General features: G+C 37.1%; 1 protein-coding gene across 1 annotated transcript; it reads right to left on the minus strand.

Annotated features, from left to right (window-relative positions):
• Window positions 1-1,320: 1,320 nt before the first annotated feature.
• Window positions 1,321-22,401, minus strand: LOC139735607 (probable E3 SUMO-protein ligase RNF212). Its single transcript, XM_071646367.1, has 15 exons — window positions 22,293-22,401; window positions 17,575-17,636; window positions 17,083-17,157; window positions 16,725-16,781; window positions 16,338-16,396; window positions 15,822-15,905; window positions 11,621-11,688; window positions 10,615-10,681; window positions 9,568-9,599; window positions 8,815-8,886; window positions 7,736-7,802; window positions 5,217-5,303; window positions 4,055-4,083; window positions 2,631-2,677; window positions 1,321-1,431 (listed from the first exon to the last, which is right to left on the minus strand). Exons 1-15 carry the CDS (start codon window positions 22,399-22,401, stop codon window positions 1,321-1,323), a joined length of 1,026 nt encoding a protein of 341 aa, XP_071502468.1.
• Window positions 22,402-22,667: the final 266 nt, after the last annotated feature.

Below are 22,667 nucleotides of genomic sequence, written 5' to 3' on the forward strand. Positions count from 1 at the left end.
AATAAAAAAAAAAAATCTCTTAATTGCTGGATAGCCATTAAAATGATGACTGATCAACAAGCTCTTTATTTTAACAAATGGAATTTATTGGTAACAAAGTTTACATTTACTCTGTAATTTATGGCTTACCCGTATTACAGAACTGAATTTCCACATTGAATGTAAAAAAGATAATGTCACCATTCTCAAAGAGCACTTGGTACCAACATGCATGGATACAGTACTTCATTTTTACACAGAGAAATAAAAAAGACAACCTGACTATCAACATCTGTTAGATTATGATTGTTATTATGATTATTAAATGCTAAAAAGATATTGTAAAGAAAGATGGCTCAACAGTCTTCACAGGAATTCCCTCAGCTTTAAACATACAAATGATATACATTACACATATATGATTCTGTTGACTTTGTTAATTCTTGATGTATCACCTGAGTGCTGTTTACACATTTCTTTTTTCACTTTTCATGCTTCACAATCTACACAATGTAAGCAGACTTCATATGTAAAAGAACAAATGAATGGGTAAACAAAAAAATTAATATAGAAGGACTGATCAGCAAGACAGGAAGTCAATCAAAGCTTAAAATGTGACACTAGAGCGAGACAAAAGATAAGTTTCTTTACTTGTTAAAAAGAATAAATCAAAATACCACCAAAAAAAAAAAATGCATTCTAACTTTTGTTTGTGATAGGAGTAGATACGATTCATAATGTATGTCTACTGAATTTGCAACAAAATGTCTACTATGTAATACATCCACACGGACAATGGTCACCCATTTTTATTGCCTTTGTGCATAGATTCACTGAACTAGTCACACAGCACTTTCAACAGGAAAAAGAAGAAAAATGCATTAAAATGTAATGCCTTTTAGATCTCATGGTCATGAATGAAACATGTCAAAAATTGTTCAAATGCAAACTGCCACCTTTGGTTTAAAAAAACAAAACAAAACAAAACAAAAACAAACATCAGGTAAGGTTTTATACACTACATGTATATGTGTTACCTGTTAGGACTATATGACATGATGTATGACATCCTGTAATACTGTATGCTTTTACGTCCTCTATTCATCTCAATGTGGATGCAAATAATAAGGTGTGACAAGCTGAAGCATGTCTGTGTTTGCTATACGTCTTATGTACAGCAACATGTATGTGTATATTACGTAAAAACAGTTATCCCTGCCGGTAGGTGGCTGATGACTACTCCGTAAGCTCAAGCTCAAACCAGCGAAGGGTTATCAGTCTTATGTACAGCAATATGTATGTGTATGTTATGTAAAAACGTACGTAAAAACATAAAAACAGTTATTCCTGCCGGTAGGTGGCGGATGAGATCTCCATAAGCTCAAGCTCAAACCAGCGAGGGGTTATCAGTGCTGATTGGTGGGTGTTGTTCCTCTGCTTCCTGGTGTAGCTCTGATGGGGAAAACATGGGAAGATATAGATAAAACAAACAAACACACACACACACAGAACAGTACTTGGGTGGCAGTTCTAAGAAGGGCCTCTCCATGCACAAGTTGTGCATATGCCTATAGACAGGTCTGTTCCATGGTGTGTACGGGAGTGATATTTGACTCCTCAAAGACAAATCAAAATAAAACAGACAAGTTGTTTTTGTTTTTTGACAGCCTTTGCTGTCAGTGGCCTGCTTAACTAATTTGTGACAACTTTCAAGGAACAGACGGACAATGACAGACCCGGTACTGACAACATTACAATGCAGATTTCAAATGTCTCCAGCATGAAGAATCTTTCTAGGCATTGCCAGAATTTCGGCATAAAACTGGCTATTAAAAGACTTTACACATTTGTGTGTTTCACAATGACATGTTCTTTACTAAGATTCACTGATTGTGCTACACTGAAAAATTCTTGGCAATATAGGGTTTGAAAACTTGAACTATACACAGAAAGTCTGAAGTTTGCTACCCATGACCATGCATAGCTGTACTTAAAATCTTTACAGGTGAGCAAGTCTTGCATTATGTGTATCTACCTCATTTCTGAAGCTGTGATACATGTATTTATGTAGCATACTTACAGCATGTGAGTTCTTGTGTGAGGTGTATGGAGAAGCTGGAAGAAGAAAGACTCAGTGACAAAACTTTGATTTTGCATCATCACAGAAGTGAAAAATATATTATTTTCTTTTCATGAAGAAACTGAACTACTTGTAGACAATTCAAGAAATTTGAATCACACTTGCACCCACATAATATTACCAAAATATAGATAAATGATGCAACTATGAATTTAGACACTTATCTGCAATTTTTTTAGTGTTTAGAGGAGCCATGCCATTTTCAGTAGATAGTCAACCTTGCCTTTAAGTTGAATCTACATGTATTTGGACTGAAGAAATAGCTTTGACTAAGAAAAAAATTGACTTGTGAGGGATTATTATCAGTGGAATATATAAGAGGACTTGAAAAGACCTGACTAGGGTGATTATTCGACTTATGTGAGGTGGACTTGAAGCAAAGTTGACTGTATTTATTTGTTTCATCAAGATCCAACTGCAATTCTCTGTATTTCTTTTTCTGGTGATCCCTCACAGAAGTTTATGCCGTTGCTGAGAATCTCGTTTTGTAGAGATTAAGAAGCTGACATACCTGGATTTGTTTTCTTCCTGTTGCATCACCCCCAGGTCCAGGCACATCTAGAAAAACATAAAACAAAAATGTTTGGGAGACATTAACCAGGACTCCACACTAACTTTTTTTTTTGGTGGCCCGATGGGGCCACCAAAATCATCAATTTCAAATTTTTGGTGGCCGGAAAAAAAAACAACAACAACATTAACTCACTGCCTGCATTTATGCATTTTCGGCACAAAAAGTTATGAATTTATTGACATACTTTTAAAAAAATTTTGGTAGCCCGAGGCGGGCCGCCAAATTTGCCATTTTTTTTAATTTGGTCGCCCGACTTTCATTTTTGGTGGCCCCGGGCCACTGGGCCACCGTTAGTGTCGAGCCCTGCATTAACAAAGACTACTCACAACAAACTCAAAATATATACATCATGAAGAATGAAACTGGTTTTTCATAAAGATGACTTTGACACAGAAACACCCATATATATGCACAGTTCAGTTGAAAGTCTCATGTAAAAATGTCATTTTTTACAGAAAAGTTGACAGTGTGTCTCGTATCATGAACGCATTGCACCCATGGTTATCTCGCTCTAGTTTATGAGAAATTATGCAATTTTAGTCTGATGTCGTTGAAAGACTGCTTTAAGCAGAACACTTGCAGTTTTGGCATAGGGCCTACTTGCTTTCAAAAACACAAAAGTAAAAGGTAAGCAAAGCCAAACCAGCAAGCAATTCTGCTGTGACACATGGTTCTATGTAAATTGCCCCCCAATTATATTAGAAATACAAATGACAAATTTATGCACAATTACACCAGTGCTAGAGAGCAAAGACATGCCGTATAATCACTTAATTTTTGGTTCTCCTTGCTCCATAGAAATCACTTACAGCATCTGCTTTATGGAAAAGTTTCTCTTGTTTTACAAAGGCTGCAATCATTCTGAAAACTGAGCCATTCCATTTTGTGTCTCGTGAAAGCCTGATAGCTCCTGACATAAAAACTGCTCATCTGCGACCGGATGAAATTTCCGGTAGCTCTTATCTCAATTGATGAGATTTACCTCAATTGATGAAATTTACCTGTTACAGTTTCAAATTTCTTCACCTTCGAGATCACCTTAAAGCAGATACAGTGGACTCCTGTTATAATGAAGTCTTTGGGACCTGCAGTTTTCTTTCATTATATTGAATTTTCGTTATAGCCGAACAAATAAACAAAAACAAAAAAAACGTAGAGCGGATAATGTTGCGGCCTGCATTTTTACTTCGTTGTGACTGGAATTTCTCTATGACCGTGTTCCTTATAACGGGAGTGCACTAATTTGTTGGCCCTGTGGATGTTCACATTTTACACTGCCACTTGGGTCATTGGTATTCCAGACTTTTATACACTATTGTAGCCACCATATGTATCTCTTAACACAGACTTTATATACTCACTCATATGGTCAGCTGAAGAATTACTGCTCCTGAGAGAAGAAATGAAATAAAATGTTGGTTTTGATTACTTCTATGCCAATCTCATTCACATATTAATTATGTTCTGCAACAATGTTTCCTGTCCACACATTATTTGCAACAGGCTAGGCCATTCGCTCTTCTAGTCTTCACATCAACATCTGTATTACAAGGATACCACCCGTGTAAACAGCATTGCAATATTACTAGGGGCTGAAATATCTCCTGTTATTTACATGTCTAATGATGTAATTTGGGAAAAACATTATTTTCTGTGAAATCTGCCAAATTTTATGAATACTGTAAAACATGATATATTCGCGGCATGAATTTTTCGCGAATTGGAGCCAACGGCCTTTTTTTGCGGTATGAAATTTTCGCGAACTGCCACTGGCATTCAATGCATATAGTGTAGACAAGAACTTTCGTGTGCATTTTAATTTCGCGAATCTTGGCGCTCGCGAAATTCGCGAAATTAAAATGCACGCGAAAATTCCTCGTTTTACAGTACATAAAAACAGTATAAAATGCTGCACAAGAGTACAAAGAGTTGGCATATCTGCATCGCCAACTAGTATCGGCACAGGCTGGATAACAGACTTTAGAACAACTTGGACCTTCCATCAGACTGCTAATTCAGGTTAGAAAAAAAACAACATAACATATTGAGTTGTTTGAAAACCTGCAAATGTTTTAAAAGGTCAACTTTTATTCATGTTTTTCTTCTATCATGGACTATGTTTGGTACGTACAATAGCAAAACCAGTAATGCAAAAAAATTATCAAATTTCGTTCCATTCATTCAGTTGTCTAATAAAAATAGTACAGGAAATGTGCAGGATTTTTACATACATGATGATGAATGATGGTGTTTAGATAAAAAGATCAACATGAAAAAGTAAATCATAAATAAATGCATACAAATTGTATTTAAAGATATTCATTCTCTGTTGTATTAGATACCAGTTTATAACTAATATATCCGAAACAATTAAAAGCAAATTATATTATTTGTGCAAGAGTTCCAAACTAATATATGCCTCTACCCCCAAACTAATATATGCCCCTACACCCAAACAATTAGTAAGTATTTGTAGGCCTACTAAAGAGTCGGCATAGATGTGTTTCCATGGTGACCACTGACCTGTGTAGATGAACGAGAGCCGGGCTGGAACCCCTAGGTGACTGGCGTCCGGGTGTCTCTGCAGATGTCATGCTCCCAGAGTGTCGGCTGCATGTGCATTGAAAGGGGGAAATGGCTTTCACTACTTTTCAGCTTTATATGCCGGTATAAGAGCAAGTGATTGAAAATAAGCAGACTGGTATAATTGGCAGTACACGTACAGAAAAGAACATGCATATTGGAGAACATTACATAAAGACTGATGGGAATACTCCTTAAAAGGACACAATTCGTAAGAACAAGAGACAGAAATCAAAAGCTCTATTCACTCAATCCATGTTGTTTGGGTTTCATTCTCCTTTAATTTGTATAAGGTTCCCCCATCCTACAGTATCTGTTAAATCTGAAATGTTTGACACCAAGTGCTGAGAATAGTATTTTTACTTTTTTTTGGTGAGAATAATAGCAAGCACTATCCAAATGCATTTCCTGTTTTTCAGTTCATTCAATATTATGTTTGAAGTGTACAGAAATGAGGGTCCACATATAATGCTGTACAGTGGACCCACGTTATAATGAAGTCTTTGGGACCAGCAGTTTTCTTTTGTTATAACAAAATGTTGTTATAACCGAACAAATAAACAACTAGAAATGTCGCTATGGCGACTAATGCCTCCGCCATAATGCATGGTTCTCCCAATAGGTGTATGGTACAATGTCTTCACAATGTGTTATGACAGTTTCACAAAACTGACAAAATATTGAAATGACAAGTTTGTCAGAAATATCTTGAATGCTCACTTTCCTTGAACTAGGTTTGCTATAATTGTCTAAGAGTGCATAGCACCTGTATTTGGGGAATTGAGAATTTTTACTTGACTTCTGACCGACCCTTTTATAAGTTTTTGCATTGACTAATTTTCAAGGTATGAAGAAAGAGTGTAATTACAGTATAAAATATATATTTTTTTGGCATTTAAACCTGGCCTTTGACCCTTAACCTTTGACCTTTGACCTTCTGGCTGGAAATTACCCAGAGAATCTCCATCAGGGAATACATGTATACATCAAGTTTTAGTTCTAAAAATAATAATGCAAGCATTGCATGTAATAGTATATGAGGGAAATAGTAACATTTTGAGGAGTTGACCTTGACCTTTAACCCCCTGACTATTGACCCATGACCCTTACATTCCCTAGAAAATCCCTGCCAGTCAGTACATGCGTATGTACCAAGTTCCATGAAGATACATTGAACCATTTGCGAGAAAAGTGAAATTGTGACATATTCACCTAACCTTTGACCTTTTGACCTTTGACCTTATGACATGAAACTCTCTGGAGAATCTTCAAGAAAGAGTGTAATTACAGTATAAAATATATATTTTTTGGGGCATTTAAACCTGGCCTTTGACCCTTAACCTTTGACCTTTGACCTTCTGGCTGGAAATTTCCCAGAGAATCTCCATTAGGTAATGCATGTATATAAGTTTTTAAACTAATAATGCAAGCATTGCATATACTAGTATATGAGGGAAACAGTAAAATTTTGAGGAGTTGACCTTGACCTTTGACCCCTGACTATTGACCCACGACCCCTAAATTCCTAGATAATCCCTGCCAGTCAGTACATGCATATGTACCAAGTTCCATGAAGATACATTGAACCATTTGTGAGAAAAGTGAAATTGCAACATTTTCACCTAACTTTTGACCTTTTGACCTTTGACCTTATGACATGAAACTCTCTCTGGAGAATCTTTATGCAGTAGTACATGTCTACACTAAGTTTCAATAAAATACCTTCGGGCATTGCATAGATATGGGGGAAATAGCAACATTTTTAGCATTTGACCTTGACCTTTGACCTCTTTGCCAATGTCACTAAAATCTCCTCAACTAATTGCCCCATCATACTTGGACAAAGTTTGGTGAAAGCTGCTCCATCCAGTTTTGAGTTATCATGTAAACAGATAAATTTTAAGATTTGAACTTGACCTTTGACCTCTCTCCGATTTCGCTAAAAAACTTATCATGTAATTGTCCCATCATTCATCATCCTCACACAAAGTTTGGTGAAATTTGCTCAATCCAGTCTTGAGTTATCGCGTAAACGGATACAATTTCATGATTTGACCTTGACCTTTGACCTTTGGTCGATTTCACCCAAAATCTAATCAAATAATTGCCCTATCATACTTTATACTTGGGCCAAGTTTAGTAAAATTCCAGTCAATGTTTCTCAAGTTATCGCGTAAACGAATGCGGACGGACGTACGTACAGACGTACGGACGGACGTACGGACCTACGTACGGACGGACGGACAACCCGAAAACATAATGCCTCTGGCACCACTTCGTGGCGGAGGCATAAAAACATAGATTGGATAATTTGCGGCCTGAGTTTTCATTTTGTTGTAACTGGAATTTTGTTATAACCGTGTTTGCTACAGCAGGAGTGCCCTGTATATCAGCCAGACCCGATGACCTTGTTAATTACGGGATTCCCTGTACTTTGGATTTACACGTTTCCACCATACCTCACATGGGCACTCTTTGGCATAGCCAGTTGGGAGTTTCCAACCACGACAGGTGAAACAATGGTTCCTGTAAAATACAGCAATTTTCATATTATGAAGACGTACAGGTTATAAAACTCCAGCTCGGCAGCTTTGGAATAATGTGGAGTTAACAGATGCCAACATTAGTGGTTACAAGCATTAATTCTTCCCCAAATTTCCAAATCATGATATGAAAGTGTCATGCTTTTATCAATCTACACTTATATCAACACTCCCTGTATTGATTCAATGTTCATAGCTATGGGCAATAAAACATTGCACTTCAATTAAACATATAAGGTAATATAACACTTTTACAACTTATTAATGTTTTGCAGACTCACTAACTTCAAAAGAGTTGAGCAAATTTTGCTCTTCAGCTTAACGTTACTATTTTCTTCATGAATTAAGATTCAATTGAATATTGTGTGTATCCAAAGCTTTTTATCTTAGTAATAGCAAACCTCATGATTACAGAAGACCAAACTTTTATTTTCTCTGATATTCTCCATGTTCACTGTTTTCCCAGGTATCTGATGATTTGTTTGCGTGAAAAAACAAACAAACAAACACAGCAGTAACATGCACGGACTACAACTCTCCTGCTTTCGATGGGAGATCTCCCGCCGAAAGCCCATTTTTGCAGAATCTCCTGTTCTCCCGCTTAAATTGATTTCTTACTTAATTTCATTGTATGTTGAAAAGTAAGCCTTAGATAGTCTGAGAGAGCATCTAGAACCCCAGAACGCAAGAAACTTCACACTTGTAGTGTGCGCTTCGTGCACATCAAGTTGGAGTCTCCCGTTTGCTAGGTGTTTCAGGCAGGAGAATCTCCAGATCAGAAGGTGCTTGGGGTTGGAGTCTCTGAACATGTACCAATAATATATGATTATTATGCCACAGAACTGTAAATCTGTTCATATATTATTCATATATAAATCATAGATCCACTCAACAGGGATGAAACAGTTTATGATACTTAATGAAAAACATGAAATATTCTCAATGAATTTTCAATATAGGAAGAAATGATGCACTTGAGCCTTTTGGGTACTCACCCATTCTACCCCCTGAGGGTGGTGTTCGCACACTATACCTCGTTGGTCCTGCATTTACATGGGGACTCTGGAACACAAGAAAAAAGAGAATTGGTGGTGCACACTATTTCAGACTGGCCAGTGGTTAACCATTCACAGAACAGTCATACCGTAAAGCTAAGCTGTAAAGAGATGTTTTGTTTTGGGTTTTTTTAAAGTGATTGTAAGAATCATGCAGGTTGGATCACTATCAGTTAAGGTTTTATCAATGACACAAGATACAGGACCCTTCAATGCACAGAATGTATGATAGATGGTGTACAAATGTATTTCTTGATAAATCAAACAGGCAATGTACCAATAATAGAACATTAATAGCATATTACCCATGGTAGCCAAGATCTGACTTACAAATGTACCAGGTTACAACCAACATAACTAACGTACCTCATTATCTTCAACAGGAAGAAGTTTATGCCAAGCATGGGTTTAGTTAAAAACTACACATAGTGTGCAAACAATTTATTGCAACAGTTGATCAGTTGGCTTAGATACCAACTCACTCATAATTATAAGACTTATGAAGTTTTGAAAAGAAACAAAACAATTCACAGATTAACTCTGAATAATACTCATCACTACCCATGCACTGCTGCATGAATTGTAAAAAAAAAAATGGCAAAAAAGATATCTCAACTTTCTCTTGAGATGAACTGCTTACAAGTTTGATTTGAATTATTTGGCAGCACTGAACTCGTTTATGCTTTTTCCAACTTACCCCTCTGGAAACATCCATAGGGTTTGGTCTGAAAGATGAATAAAAGATTTTTTTTTTCTTCTTTAATGAATGTATTTCAACAATTAGGTGAATCTTTGTGTCAGACCAGCATACCACATACAAAATTATCTTGCATATTTTCTACAAATATCACTAATCTCATTCATTCATTATATGAGATTTTTCTTTGACTAACTTTACCTATAAATGAAGCAGTCGTGTCTTATGTGCAATCATTAAGTACTTTGATATCACATCATAATGGTGGTATTACAATGATGTCAAATTTTAGCTGAAGGATTTTTTGTTTTGTTTTGTTTTACTTGTTCAAAGAATGCATGTCTAGATTACTGTTTTGTTTCATTGTTATATATGTCAGCTAGGCATCTTCACATTGCATAGGCCAAAATGGCGTTATATGTCACCTATATTAGACACCATTACCATAAACGCAAAGTTATGAATTATTTCCATAATCTATTTCTTCTGTGTATTTTGCTGAAATCCTGTTAAGATACTCCATGGCTGAATGTGAAATTCCCATATGTCCCTTGTCACAAGGAAAAGTAAACTCATCGCTAAATTCTGAAAGCGTATGGAAGATTATTTAAGTCTCAAAGTACCATCAAGGTTCTAGTTTGTGATTGAACACAATTTGAGTTTGATAGTATAAAAAGAAGTGTTTAAATATATTTCACAGCAAAACAGAAAACTGCTGAATTTGCATTCAAAAACTTACTTGCCTATGTAGTAAATCATGTCTTTTTGTGCATGATCATAATATAAGAAGAGCACAGTTCCTCTTTGCATAGATATCTATGTTACCATCCACTACCCACTTCCCCCTGATGCTACTGAAATCAGGGCCCTGTTGCATCAAAGTTGAAATCAATCATTAGTCAGAAAATCACACATAAATCTACAGATATTCAATTTTGATTGGCTGATGCCTGACCTGACTGACGTTTGATTTTCTGACCTCTTTTTGATTGCATCTTTTTATGCAACAGGGCCCAGGACGTATGATCAAATGTGGTACTCACGTTGTAGGATGAGATGATTTGCTAAATGGGGATGTCCTGTTTTTGGAAGGTGAAGGAGTCTTGAAAGCTGCCATGATGATGACAACCAAAATTATAGTAATTATGAGATTTTTTTATCACATGATACTTTACTCATTATTCATCCGCAGAAAATTTTAACAAAGAACAAAAGCAAAACAGACAATACCCCACTTACCACAGAATTACAGCAGAAAAGCAGTCAGCCTTTATATACAGCAACAATTAACCAGAGAAAAGAGGTACACTTTGCAACTGATTGACAAATTGCCCTACATCGACGTAAATAAGCACTGAATTGATCAGTGTTTTAGTAGTAGCCATGATAAAAAAATCATGGGCGTACATACTCGAGCAGGATTCGAACCCACGACCTCCTGATCACCGTACAGGCGTCATCTCCACTAGACCACCGAGCTTTCGCCCGACAGCAAGTGTTGGTTCTAATCCTTATAGCATGCAGCGGGTACTGCTTTTGTTATTCAAATTTTATGAAGTTCTTCCGTCGAGATGTTTTCGTTGCAACTGATTGACAAATTGCCCTACATCGACGTAAATAAGCACTGAATTGATCAGTGTTTTAGTAGTAGCCATGATAAAAAATCATGGGCGTACATACTCGAGCAGGATTCGAACCCACGATCTCCTGATCACCTTATCATGGCTACTACTAAAACACTGATCAATTCAGTGCTTATTTACGTCGATGTAGGGCAATTTGTCAATCAGTTGCAACGAAAACATCTCGACGGAAGAACTTCATAAAATTTGAATAAAAGAGGTACACTGTACTGTTTTTTTGTTGTTTGCATTCCATGTTGGTTTCTTGAGGAAAAAAGTAATCAAGTCTGGTACAATATTGAAAACAAGGCTTTGAGCTTTGAGTGCACAGAATGTGCAAGATATATCAAAATTTGATATGAAATATATGAAAGCAACCACTGTGTATTCAACATAATTGGCACTGAGAAATATGAGGAAGACATACCCATCCAATTTGCACTGCTTGATAATGATGCCGGCGAGGTTCTCATTGTTCTACCACCTGAGCTTGGTCTAAATGGCAAGTAGATTCAAGACAATAATGATAATGAAAATAAGGATAAAAATGATGATGATGATGATGATGATGATGATGATAATGATAATGATGGCAACAATTAAGTCTAAATGGCAAGTAGATTAAAGAGAATAATGGTATTGAAAATAAGGATAAAAATGATGATGATGATGATAATGATAATAATGATAACAATTTAGATAGTCACGATAATGAAAATGATGATAAAAGGAAAAATAATTACAATTACAATAAAGAAGAAGTAATATGAACATATTTATAGTGTATTACAAACATATTTTGACAAATCATAATTTGACACTGAATTAACATTAGCAACAATATGATTTGCATACTGTTCTTCAAGTAGGTTGAGTCTTGAGTTTTTTTTCAAAATATTGTCAAATGGTACTAGAGTCATACAAAAATATATACAAAGAATAATTGAAAAAATGTCAAGGATGACAACATAGTTAGGCAACTCAGACATTACATTGGAGGAAAAATTTTCAGCCTCTTGATGAATATGTCACAAAGTTCATAAGACATCATAAAGGAATAAGTGTCATTGCTTATGAAAGATTTGCGTATATGTTTTTGTTGCTTTTTATATACAGTTAACCTTGTTTTCCTTTTCATGCTCTCCTGTCAAAGCAGGATGATAGTTTTTGAAAGCTCCAGAAAAAAGTACAGTATTCATCGCATAATCGGGCATCTGATAATCGGGAACCTCGCTTAAATGACATACGCTTCCCAGAAACATTTCCAATGCATGTTATTTTTACTGGATAATCGGGCGCGGACCTCTGATAAACGAGACAATTTTTCTTCAAGTGATCTTTAATTTTGTTGATATTTTACACAAAAAATCTACCAAAATACCACAACAATATTTCAAAGATTCCCTATCAGTTGTCGTTTGCATCGAACTTACAAAGCAAGCTTCGGACTTGTGTGTTTTGACCTCCGTCCATCCAGTACACGTACATGCATAGCCACGAAAGCGCCGTGTATAAGTATCCATGCCATTGCGAAACACATGCTTTCGCGAACATTCTTCTCCCCTACATAAGCAAAGCCATGTGCTCGCTTGCAATTCCTACTCACATCCAATAAAAAACATGCCTCGCTCACACAGCTCAGGCTGTGTACGTTGTTTAATCTCAGTCATACACTTTGAGGGCAAAGTCCAAATTCCTCGTCTCTGAGTGTTTCAACTTTCAATACACTGTGATCTGTGTGTACGTCACAATCTTCCTCGGTTGTGAATGAGCTAGAGGGTCGCGCCGAGGGGTAGCGTGGTTGTGTATTCATGTACATGTACAGTACGTCAGTATGCATGTGTGTGTGTGTGTGTGTGTGTGCACTACATGTACATGTCGTATGCCGTTAGTGTATGGCGAGTGCTCATCGCGAAATCGGGCACCCCGCTTAAAGGGGCCGTATTTGCTACTCCCAACCTGTCCCGATTATGCGATGAATACTGTATTTACAAATGTGCTTCCTTTTACACAACTGCATGGAAGATGACATCATTATGAATGGTTGCAGGAGGGAGAGCCCCCCCCCCCCCCCCCCCCCCCCCGGGAAAAAAATAAACTTGAACAAACAACAAAGTTTGATTACTTTTAGATCAGTATGTGATTAAAAATCATTGACATCAGATTTTCAAAAAACACTTTTCAACATGGTTGAAAACTCTAATATACGGGTTGATGGTCAATAGTTAAATAATTGTGAACATTATCTGTTTAATAACTGGCAAGTACTCTGTGATGGTGAGAAGTTATAATCAATTTGTATCATACGTATCATATTGCGTGTAACTGAGGTGATGATTGTTATCATTGCATCCTATTACAGTTGAACCTCTCGTATCCGGACAAGTCGGGACCGGGGCTCATCCGGATAAGGGATTTGGCCGGATACGGGAGACTCAATGCTTTATACATGTACATATACATACACATGTACTGATGTAGCCCATTGTAGTACCACATGTAGTAATGTGTATACTGCAACCTTTTCATTGTTACACTCAGTAACAGACCCCAAAATAGAGGTTCGTGTTTGCAAGAATGAAATCATTTTCTTTTATAAATTCTTGGGATGATTTACCTAAATAATTATTAAGAAATGTATCAAGTATATGTAATTCATTGTGTTTGTGTAGGAGATCTCAAGGAGTTGGGAATCCCCCTTTCCTCCCGTAATTATTAAAGGGAAGCAGTCCTGAGATTTTCACTGTACTGATAATTAAGAAGAGTAAAAAATATAAACTTTCACCAATTTATACGCTTGGACATCAAAAATTGTCTCCGTACGCGATTTTTGAAAAATAATTCCTGCAAGCGATCGTGAAAGAGCCGGCAAAAAGATGCTACGTAGTGCATGCCCTACTCACCAAGTTGACAGCCGTGCCTCTAAAAACCAATTTAAGTGTTCAAATGATTAGTTGCAATTTTATCATATAATGTGAAAGTTTGTGGTTTTATAATTTCAAACAAAATATTTCAAGCTTAGATATATATAATTTACGAAAAATTAATATTGTAAACATAAATTTATATGTATTTTTAAACCAAATATACCATGAACTTGACATCAAATAGGCACGGTCGTTTTCTAGCTTCCGTCCGTGTTGCATACTTCTTAGCGTAGAAACCACTCTCGCGCGCAAATCCTTACCATACCAATGTATACATACACAGTACACTCGACTCCGTCCAGTCAATTTTGGCATTCAAACCGAAGATAACCTGTGCATGAGAGAGTCGAATTCTTAAGAAAATATTGTTTGTATCTCAATATTTCTGTAAGTAGTCAGATAATCGCCTTTCCTCGAAAAAAAAAAAAATATGACGTGAGCCGGGAAGGATAAACACAGGGGGTCGTAGGGATATGATTTCACTCCACTTTGCCGTGCATGTCCAGTCGGCACTGGCATACCGGCAGCAGCTAGCTCAGTGGCACTGTACTGCAGTCCAACCCCGGCTGCAGGCCCACGGTAAATTAAACATAGCTAGCCACTTTCCTTACCTCTCTACGCTTTTTTCCCTCGGTTCTCTTCGAAGTCGATGCTCGAGGTGTTTCTGTTTCTGTTTTATAACTCATGTGAGCAAATGGTCAGGATTGCATCTGGTTTCAGGAGTTTTCTCGGTTTATAACCGAGGGCCACAGCCTGCCGGTCCACGTAAAAACATCGCTTCACAAATTGTCCACGCACAGGTAGGTCACAACACGATTTCGAGATTTTGTAGGCCCTAAGTTTCTTATGTTCGGCATCGTTGTACCGATATTTCCCAGCCATACAGCTCACCTTTCACGATACTTTTGTTTAGTCTGGGACGGAAAAAAGGATTTTCCTTGAAATTTTCTGCACGATTCGAGCAAAACTACTGATGTAAGATAGCCTGACCAGACGACGCTGAATGCGGTCGCCCCTGTAGTGTACGAGCAGGCCTGTGTAGAATCGTTTCTACCTACAAATATGTACACTCTGTACGTACATGAACATGCATGAGCGGCGACAGGTAGGGCTGCAGCTGCGCTTGAGACTGGAAAAGTGCGAAGGGCAAACCGCGTACGGGGTGCGTACGCGTATCTACCGTAGATCTAGTCTAGTTGTACCGTCCACACCTGCGAATATAATACACAATACATACACACACACACAAACACACACACACACACACACACACAACGTAGAAACAATGTCAAATACGAGTCGGAGTAGCCACCGACGTCTTCATGCATCCGGGTAAACTAGGGAGCGTACGGATAACGAGCAGAACACGGCTGGGAAGAGTTGTGCATCGACTACGTATGACTCTCCGCCAAGACTTGCTCATTAGCATATTCACCATGCAGAGTCACACTTTTTCAACCAAAATGTACGAGCTTATTTGGTGATTTTAAAGTTTGTTTTTGGTGAAAGTAGTTCATTGGAGGTACCAACAACAACATATTTTTTTAAATTTCGTGAGGACTGTGTCCCTTTAAAAAAAAAATCACGGCGAGATTGCGTCCGTATAATAGAGAGATCCGGATAAAGGGAGGCCGGATACGAGAGGTTTAACTGCATTCATAGAGAAAGAAAAAATTGAGACATTGTTTTGTCATCTCTCACCGCTGTGAAATCTTTGTTGGTCCAAGTGATCCTCCGATCAGGCTTCTCAGTTTTATGTTCTCTTCCCTCAGTCTGTTTATTTCACTGTAAGTGAATCAAATGCAATCAAACACCCACAAAAGATATCATTACAATCAGATATTGTCGATTTCAACAATTGTTCTTATTGTGGCATCTATTTTCTTTAGTTTGATGTCATAATTAAGGATTAAACATCAAATGCTTTGTTTTTCTTCAAGAAACTATTTTAAATGTAACATTAAATTCATTGAATAACAAGTGCATGCTTGGGTGCTATCATCCGTTGAAGTCTCTTTGATAAAATTGCAGACTTATTGCCGAACAAATTTGTTCTGCATTTTGACGTCTAAACAAAAGAATGTTCCAAATGAAGACCATGTTGTATACATATACATGCAAGCAGACAGACATTATGCCATACACACACCGAGACAGTGAAGAACGCTAACATCCCATAATGTGCACTTTAGAGCAATCCTCTTTACTGATACTCACCATTCCATTTCTTTCATTCTGTTTTTGGCACTTTCCAGCGTAGACACATGCTTCCCTTGCTGTGAAAGGGGGATAAAACATTTAGTATTGCTGTGAGATAACATCTCTGGATTATGAGATATTCCATTCAATTGGGGCAGTCTCACTTCGCAATAACAAACCATACATTTAATGAACCGTGTGCTATAAATCTATTTGAGTGGACAATTGAACACCCTCAACTAACAATGGCTAAACCTTTTATTACTTTCCTGTAATCTTGTTGGATTTCTTACAGATCTATTCTACAAATAGGCAAGACAGCATTTTTTTTTTTTATGTTTCTAAAGTGGAGTTTGGAATGCATGTTTGCAATATCATCTTGTTTCTTGCATATTTGAACTTTACCACTTCTCTCTTGTGGGCAGTAAGTCTCTGTCTGTGATTCTTCTGAAAGTCCAGAACCTGAAGAGAAGACATAAAACCATTGAGATTCATTGAGAGATGGTAGTTAGCATGGCTTGCAAAAAAAAAAAAAAACACCCAACAACAACAACAACAACAACAACAAACAGCTCAAGTTCTGAATACAAAGCTCTGTACAACACAAACAAACAAACAAATAGACAAAACTGTGCTGTGTCAATTGAAGAAGACAACAATGTTCCAGCATTACACATGTTTGCTGCAATCATGCAAAATGGAGCTGCCCCTACAAAAAACCTTGGTAAGATCTTGCATTCATTAAGAGTAGGTTTGAGCTCACCGTTATAAGCTGTTTCTGTTGCTTCTTTACAATTTCTGCAGGATCGGTGAAGAACAGCTCAACATCTGGCTTCATCTGAAAATGCCAAGCACATAAATATTTGAGGATTTCATGTCGTATATGTGTTTATGTTTAATTGGTTTGAAAGTACTTGTGGGTTATCTGATTATACACTGCATAACTCTAATGCTCATTTAATGTGAATTACCACTTAAATGCACTTTTGGATGTCACAATTCCCTTCAGGTTACAGAACAAACATTTATACAGAGCAATAAGTGCCAATTAATGTACAGAAAGCTCGTAAAACTACTGGTTTGAAATTGATAGTTTGGGTAATCAGCATAAAACTCGAACAAGATGTACAAGCTAACCATTGTAGAATAAAGTGGAAAACTTATTCATTATTTCCATCCAGATTGCAAGAATGCCAGCAACTACTGATTCAGAAAGGAATTTTGTACTTCAAGGTTAAAGGGAAATGCATCTCACCTGAGATGACAAAGTCATTGTTGTGCATGAGTTACCACACATCCTGCATTTTTCCTTGGTACCTGTGTGACATAACAAATGACAAAAACTGGAAATAATATGAATATTTGTATACTACACATTTTTGTATTGTTAACATGTGAGCAAACTTGTGAAAGTAGTTTCAAGAAAGCTGATGGGTTTTTCTTCCCCATTTTTTCTCCCCTTCCCCCCCCCCCCTTTTTGTAGGTGATTCTACTAGTCCAGGCTAGGCTCCATAGAAAGTGCACCTAACCTTGTTTTTTGATATATACAATGTTTTTTGATGGTTTCTTGTCAATTCGAGTGTGCTGATTCCAAATCCGATTGATGCCACTCGTGTAACCTTGAGCATTTTCGGCAAAACTCAAAAATCCAAAATGGCCGCCAGATATGCTAATTTGGCCATGATAATCCCAGTTATGTCAATTTTATGACAAATCATTCCATCAAAGTTTTTTAAATTTTTGTTCCTTGAGTAATTCTACTTGCACATGCAAGAGATTTTTCATTTGAAGAGGTACATTTAGTATTTTAAGCTTATTTTCAATTCAAAATGGCCGCCACTCCTATACTCGTGTACTATATGAATGGAAAAAAATATGCATAGAAATAGAAGACGAATTTTCAGTCACATACCTACGCTTTTATCAAGTTTTGCATGTGTAATGCAAATCTGATGAGTGCCACTAGCAAAACAAGCTAACAAACTAGCAAACAAACAGAAAGTTTGTTTTTAGGCTTACTATATTCTTCTTAATACAAAACTTCAAAATGTATGCCACTCATATACCCCTACACAATATGAACGGCATAGCGTGTAAAATAAATAAATTTTCTTTTTTTTTTCTGTCACTCAGGTACACTGTTTACCAATTTGTGTGCTGATTATAAATCAGAAGGTTGTTACTAACAAAGGCTGTTTTATTTTTTGATGCAAACATCCAAATTTGCTACCTCAATCTGAATTTTTCCCTAGGTATTTGGAAAAATCCACCAAAACTTGAATTGATGCCAACATCAAGATCGTTTATCAGGAATTATTAGATATGAACATTTGATACTTACTTTCCTTGAGATGTTCAACATCAAAATATTCATTCTGATTTACCGAATTAAGAGGCTGAATCCTAGGTGATGACACAAATGAAATTTCCAATTAACTGTCATGTTCTACATTATCTAAAAGCGATATTATACAAACTTTTCAGTCCCCTCATCCGAGAAAGAACATGAGGCAGGGGAAAGTGGAAAAAGGGACCACCTTACTTCCTGTTGTCAAATCTCTGAACTGAAAACAATGCCCCAAAGTTTGTACTGTTAACCCAGATGAATTATATAATCATGGTAGATGAATTTTACCACCGTTTTTTTTTTCGGAGTGAATGTGTTTGAGTATAGGCCTATGATGTCGAGGGAGACTGAGATCTGTACAGTGCTACCTCATTCTGAAAGCAGTGTTATAACAACTTCACTCTGCTTGTCTTTAATCTTCAGCATTTGCAGATTCAGGATTGCTCTCGGTAACCAGATCAGCTGTGTTAGGACTCTGAATGATGGCCTCCTTAATGATGGCTGTAAACTAACTCCACTAGAGGTCTTTTTAACATATATGTGGTTACATTACATTCACTTCACGTAGGAAGTTAGCAGATGATCTTGCCTTTACGTCTCATAGAAAGTTCTTGTATGACATGAGACGAGTACTGACCCATCTCAAGACAATAGTGGAGTACTTCATCTTCTGGAGACTTCGCCCCAACCTTTATTAGATTATCATCAGACCCATGCCTTCCATCTTAGTAACCATCTTGCCAACGCTATGTTCAAGGTAGCCCTCTGTGGCAAGCCTTCCAAGCATAGGCTAAGGAAGTCCACCCTCCTTCACTGACACTCGATCACTCTCCCTCATACTGGAAGGAAAGGATCGCAAGTGTCACCAGTGCCATCAACGCATACCCTGACCTTCCAAACACGATAGCATCATGGGGGGGGGGGGGCATTTCATGAAGCTTTTTGTCTGACAAATTTGCTGTCAACCAATCAGATGCGAGGAATTTAATAGCTTATAACAGTTTGTCAAAAAGAAAAGATCTGACAAAACACTTCATGAAATGCCCCTTGAACAACCTGCCATCAATGCGACTGAAATCCCACAAGCCTAGATTTCCCTACTGTAACTTGACAGCTTTGACCCCAAAACAGTTGGTGCAGATGCTGGTCTGATGTCATCTCTGATACCACCCAAGTTACCTACAATACTGTCTCTGGCCTGGCAACAAAGCCATAGGGCTTCAACGGGTGGTGATCAAGCAAGTCTTCATGTCTTCATCCTGTTTCTATGGCAAATAATCGCCCTCTGACCCCTGAGGAAGTGCTGAACATCACCAGATGTGGTTGCAATTAAAACAATTGCAGAACTAATATGCATCTTTAGCCTGAGAATTCTGCAAATTTGAGCTGATGTCGCCTGCTGCTAAACATACAATTAAAGGGTTCTTTAAAGACAATAAAAATGACAGTTTTAGTTTTAAGACAAGACTGAATGAGATCATGATGTCAAAGTGTATATTATCAACACCTGGGAAATGTGAGAGAACTGAAAGAGGTATCTCACATTGCTCCTTGGTTGATGTTTAATGAACAGTTTGTACGGTATTGCATTAGGATAGTTTCGTTTATGCCTTTAACAGTTTTTATTGCTGTTTTAATTCAAGAAGAAAATCTGGTTTGCTCGATAATATCAAGGCGGCACTTCTAAATTAGATTATATCAAAGTGATGGAGGTTACGATCCATTTCGAACTCGCCTCAGGACTGCACCCTCCCCCCCCCCCCAACTCCTTGCTGAAAAAAAACAATCTGCAATGTAAAGGGTTTTTAGTTGTGTCATTAATGTCCGATGTGTTTTTGCCTGCAACCATGTATCTCTGTACTTACTGTATAGGATTTTTCTGTACTTTGTTAATATGGTTTTAGGGGAATGCATATTACAAGCTTTGCTTTCTAGCTTCCCCTCCATTTTCAACATTGTTTGATAAATACCATGTATCTAGGCTCCTTTAATATATTGTGTTAGTATTACATTTTTATATTCAACCTGCATGTAGAATATGATGGTATATTGATTCCTTGCGAGATGTTTTAATAGTGAACTTATATTGTTGAGACTTTTGTTGAGACAAAATGAAATATATAAGAAATTGTGTTCAATATCGTAAGGTTTATGAATATTAAATGCTCATATATGTAGGCCTCCTATATATTGTAAGTGACGCCCAACATATTGCACATGCAACACTTTATGATAACGTAGGTACGGGATTGGAAATACAGTAAATTTGTTCTATATTTCCATGCATATGTTTTGCCATTCATATAGTACATAAGCATAGGAATGGCGGCCATTTTGAATAAAAAAATGAGCTTTAAATGCTAAATGAACCTATATGAAATGAAAATTCGCTTGCAAATGAAGATGGAGTAACTCTAGGAACAGAAATGTACAAAGTTTGGTGGAATAATTGGTCATATGATGCACATTATTGTGTTTATCACGGCCAAATTAGCATATCTGGCGGCCATTTTGGATTTTTGCATTTTGCCCAAAATGCTCAAGGTTACGCGAGTGGCATCAATCGGATTTGGAATCAGCACCCTTGAATTGACAAGAAACCATCAAAAAACATTGTATATATCAAAAAACAAGGTTGGGTGCCTTCTAGCCTGGACTATACCTATGGTATCAGTAATATTCATAGACAGCATTGTATTACACAGGCTATTTACTTTCTACACAAATCTGAACCATGATGTAGTATGTAAATTTGTTATACAATGTTCTGAAGAAAATGGAAACAGAAACTTATCCCCGTACAGATGTAGGCATGCTAGATTTTCCACAATAAATTCTTTATGCATTGCTGAAAAAAAACCACACAATTTCCACTGCATGTGTACATATTTTGCTGTAACATGTTGTTCATCATTATAGATGCCTCACTGACTTTGGTATGAATATTTTCTATCCATTCTTGTCATTGGACCCCTTCACACACTCAATTTTTACTTCCTGTTTCCTTTAAATCCACTTCACTAGATGCTTTCCTTTTGCAAACATTCATGCTCCTTCAACCTTTATACTTCTTTGTAATCTTTATACTCTTAATAATTAGTACATGAATGATGAAGTACATGTGCAGGACATCAGTACATCATTTAATTAATGAGTCAGAGTTTCCACTAAGTTCATTTAGTTTTCTAAATCTAGGCTTATACTACTAATTATAGTTTTTCTCCATTTTCATGAAATCTGAAATGCTTAGTACCGGTATCTAACTCAGATGTAGGCTCACCTGCTCTCATGTAAACAGTCATTGCAATAGATGTGGTCACAGTTTGTGAAGGCAAACTTGGGTCCACATGTTGACTTGTAGCACACATGCAGTACGTTATTTAATGAGTCAAAATTTGCAACATTTTCTAAATCTTAATTTTTTTATTATCTAACTTAGATGTAGACTCACCTGCTCCTACACAGTCACTGCAATATGAATGGCCACAGTTTGTGAGAGCAAACTTGCGTCGACATCTTGCACTTCTCTTTGTACTGGTAGCACACATGCACTTATATCAAAGGGTCAAAATTTGCACATTTTCTAAATCTGAAATTGTTACTATCTAAATTAGATGTAGACTCACCTGCTCCTACACAGTCACTGCAATAGATATGGCCACAGTTTGTGAGAGCAAACTTGGGCCCACTCCCTGCTGGCTGCCTGAAGCATGTATTGCAGTGCACCCAGTCCATCAAACTTGCAGTAGATGGCACACAGCATGCACTGACTGGGTAAAAGATTGTCTGTAGTAAAAAATTAGTTCATGACATTATTAGTTACAGCCTTGGCCTAGAATTTATAGAACGAGAACTAATTATCAATTTGTTGTTGCAATTAGTGCTAAAAGTATTGTGAGTGTCTAATCATCCCTAAGTACCGGGTATTACAAAACGTTAGACCCAACTTGTTAGATCTAGGATCTAGAGTCTAACAATTTAGCATTCTAGGTAGGCTCCTA

This window comes from Diadema antillarum, unplaced genomic scaffold, assembly GCF_040938485.1.
Source record: "Diadema antillarum isolate AM-2024a unplaced genomic scaffold, OU_Dant_1.0 scf00000028, whole genome shotgun sequence".
NCBI classification, from domain to species: domain Eukaryota; kingdom Metazoa; phylum Echinodermata; class Echinoidea; order Diadematoida; family Diadematidae; genus Diadema; species Diadema antillarum.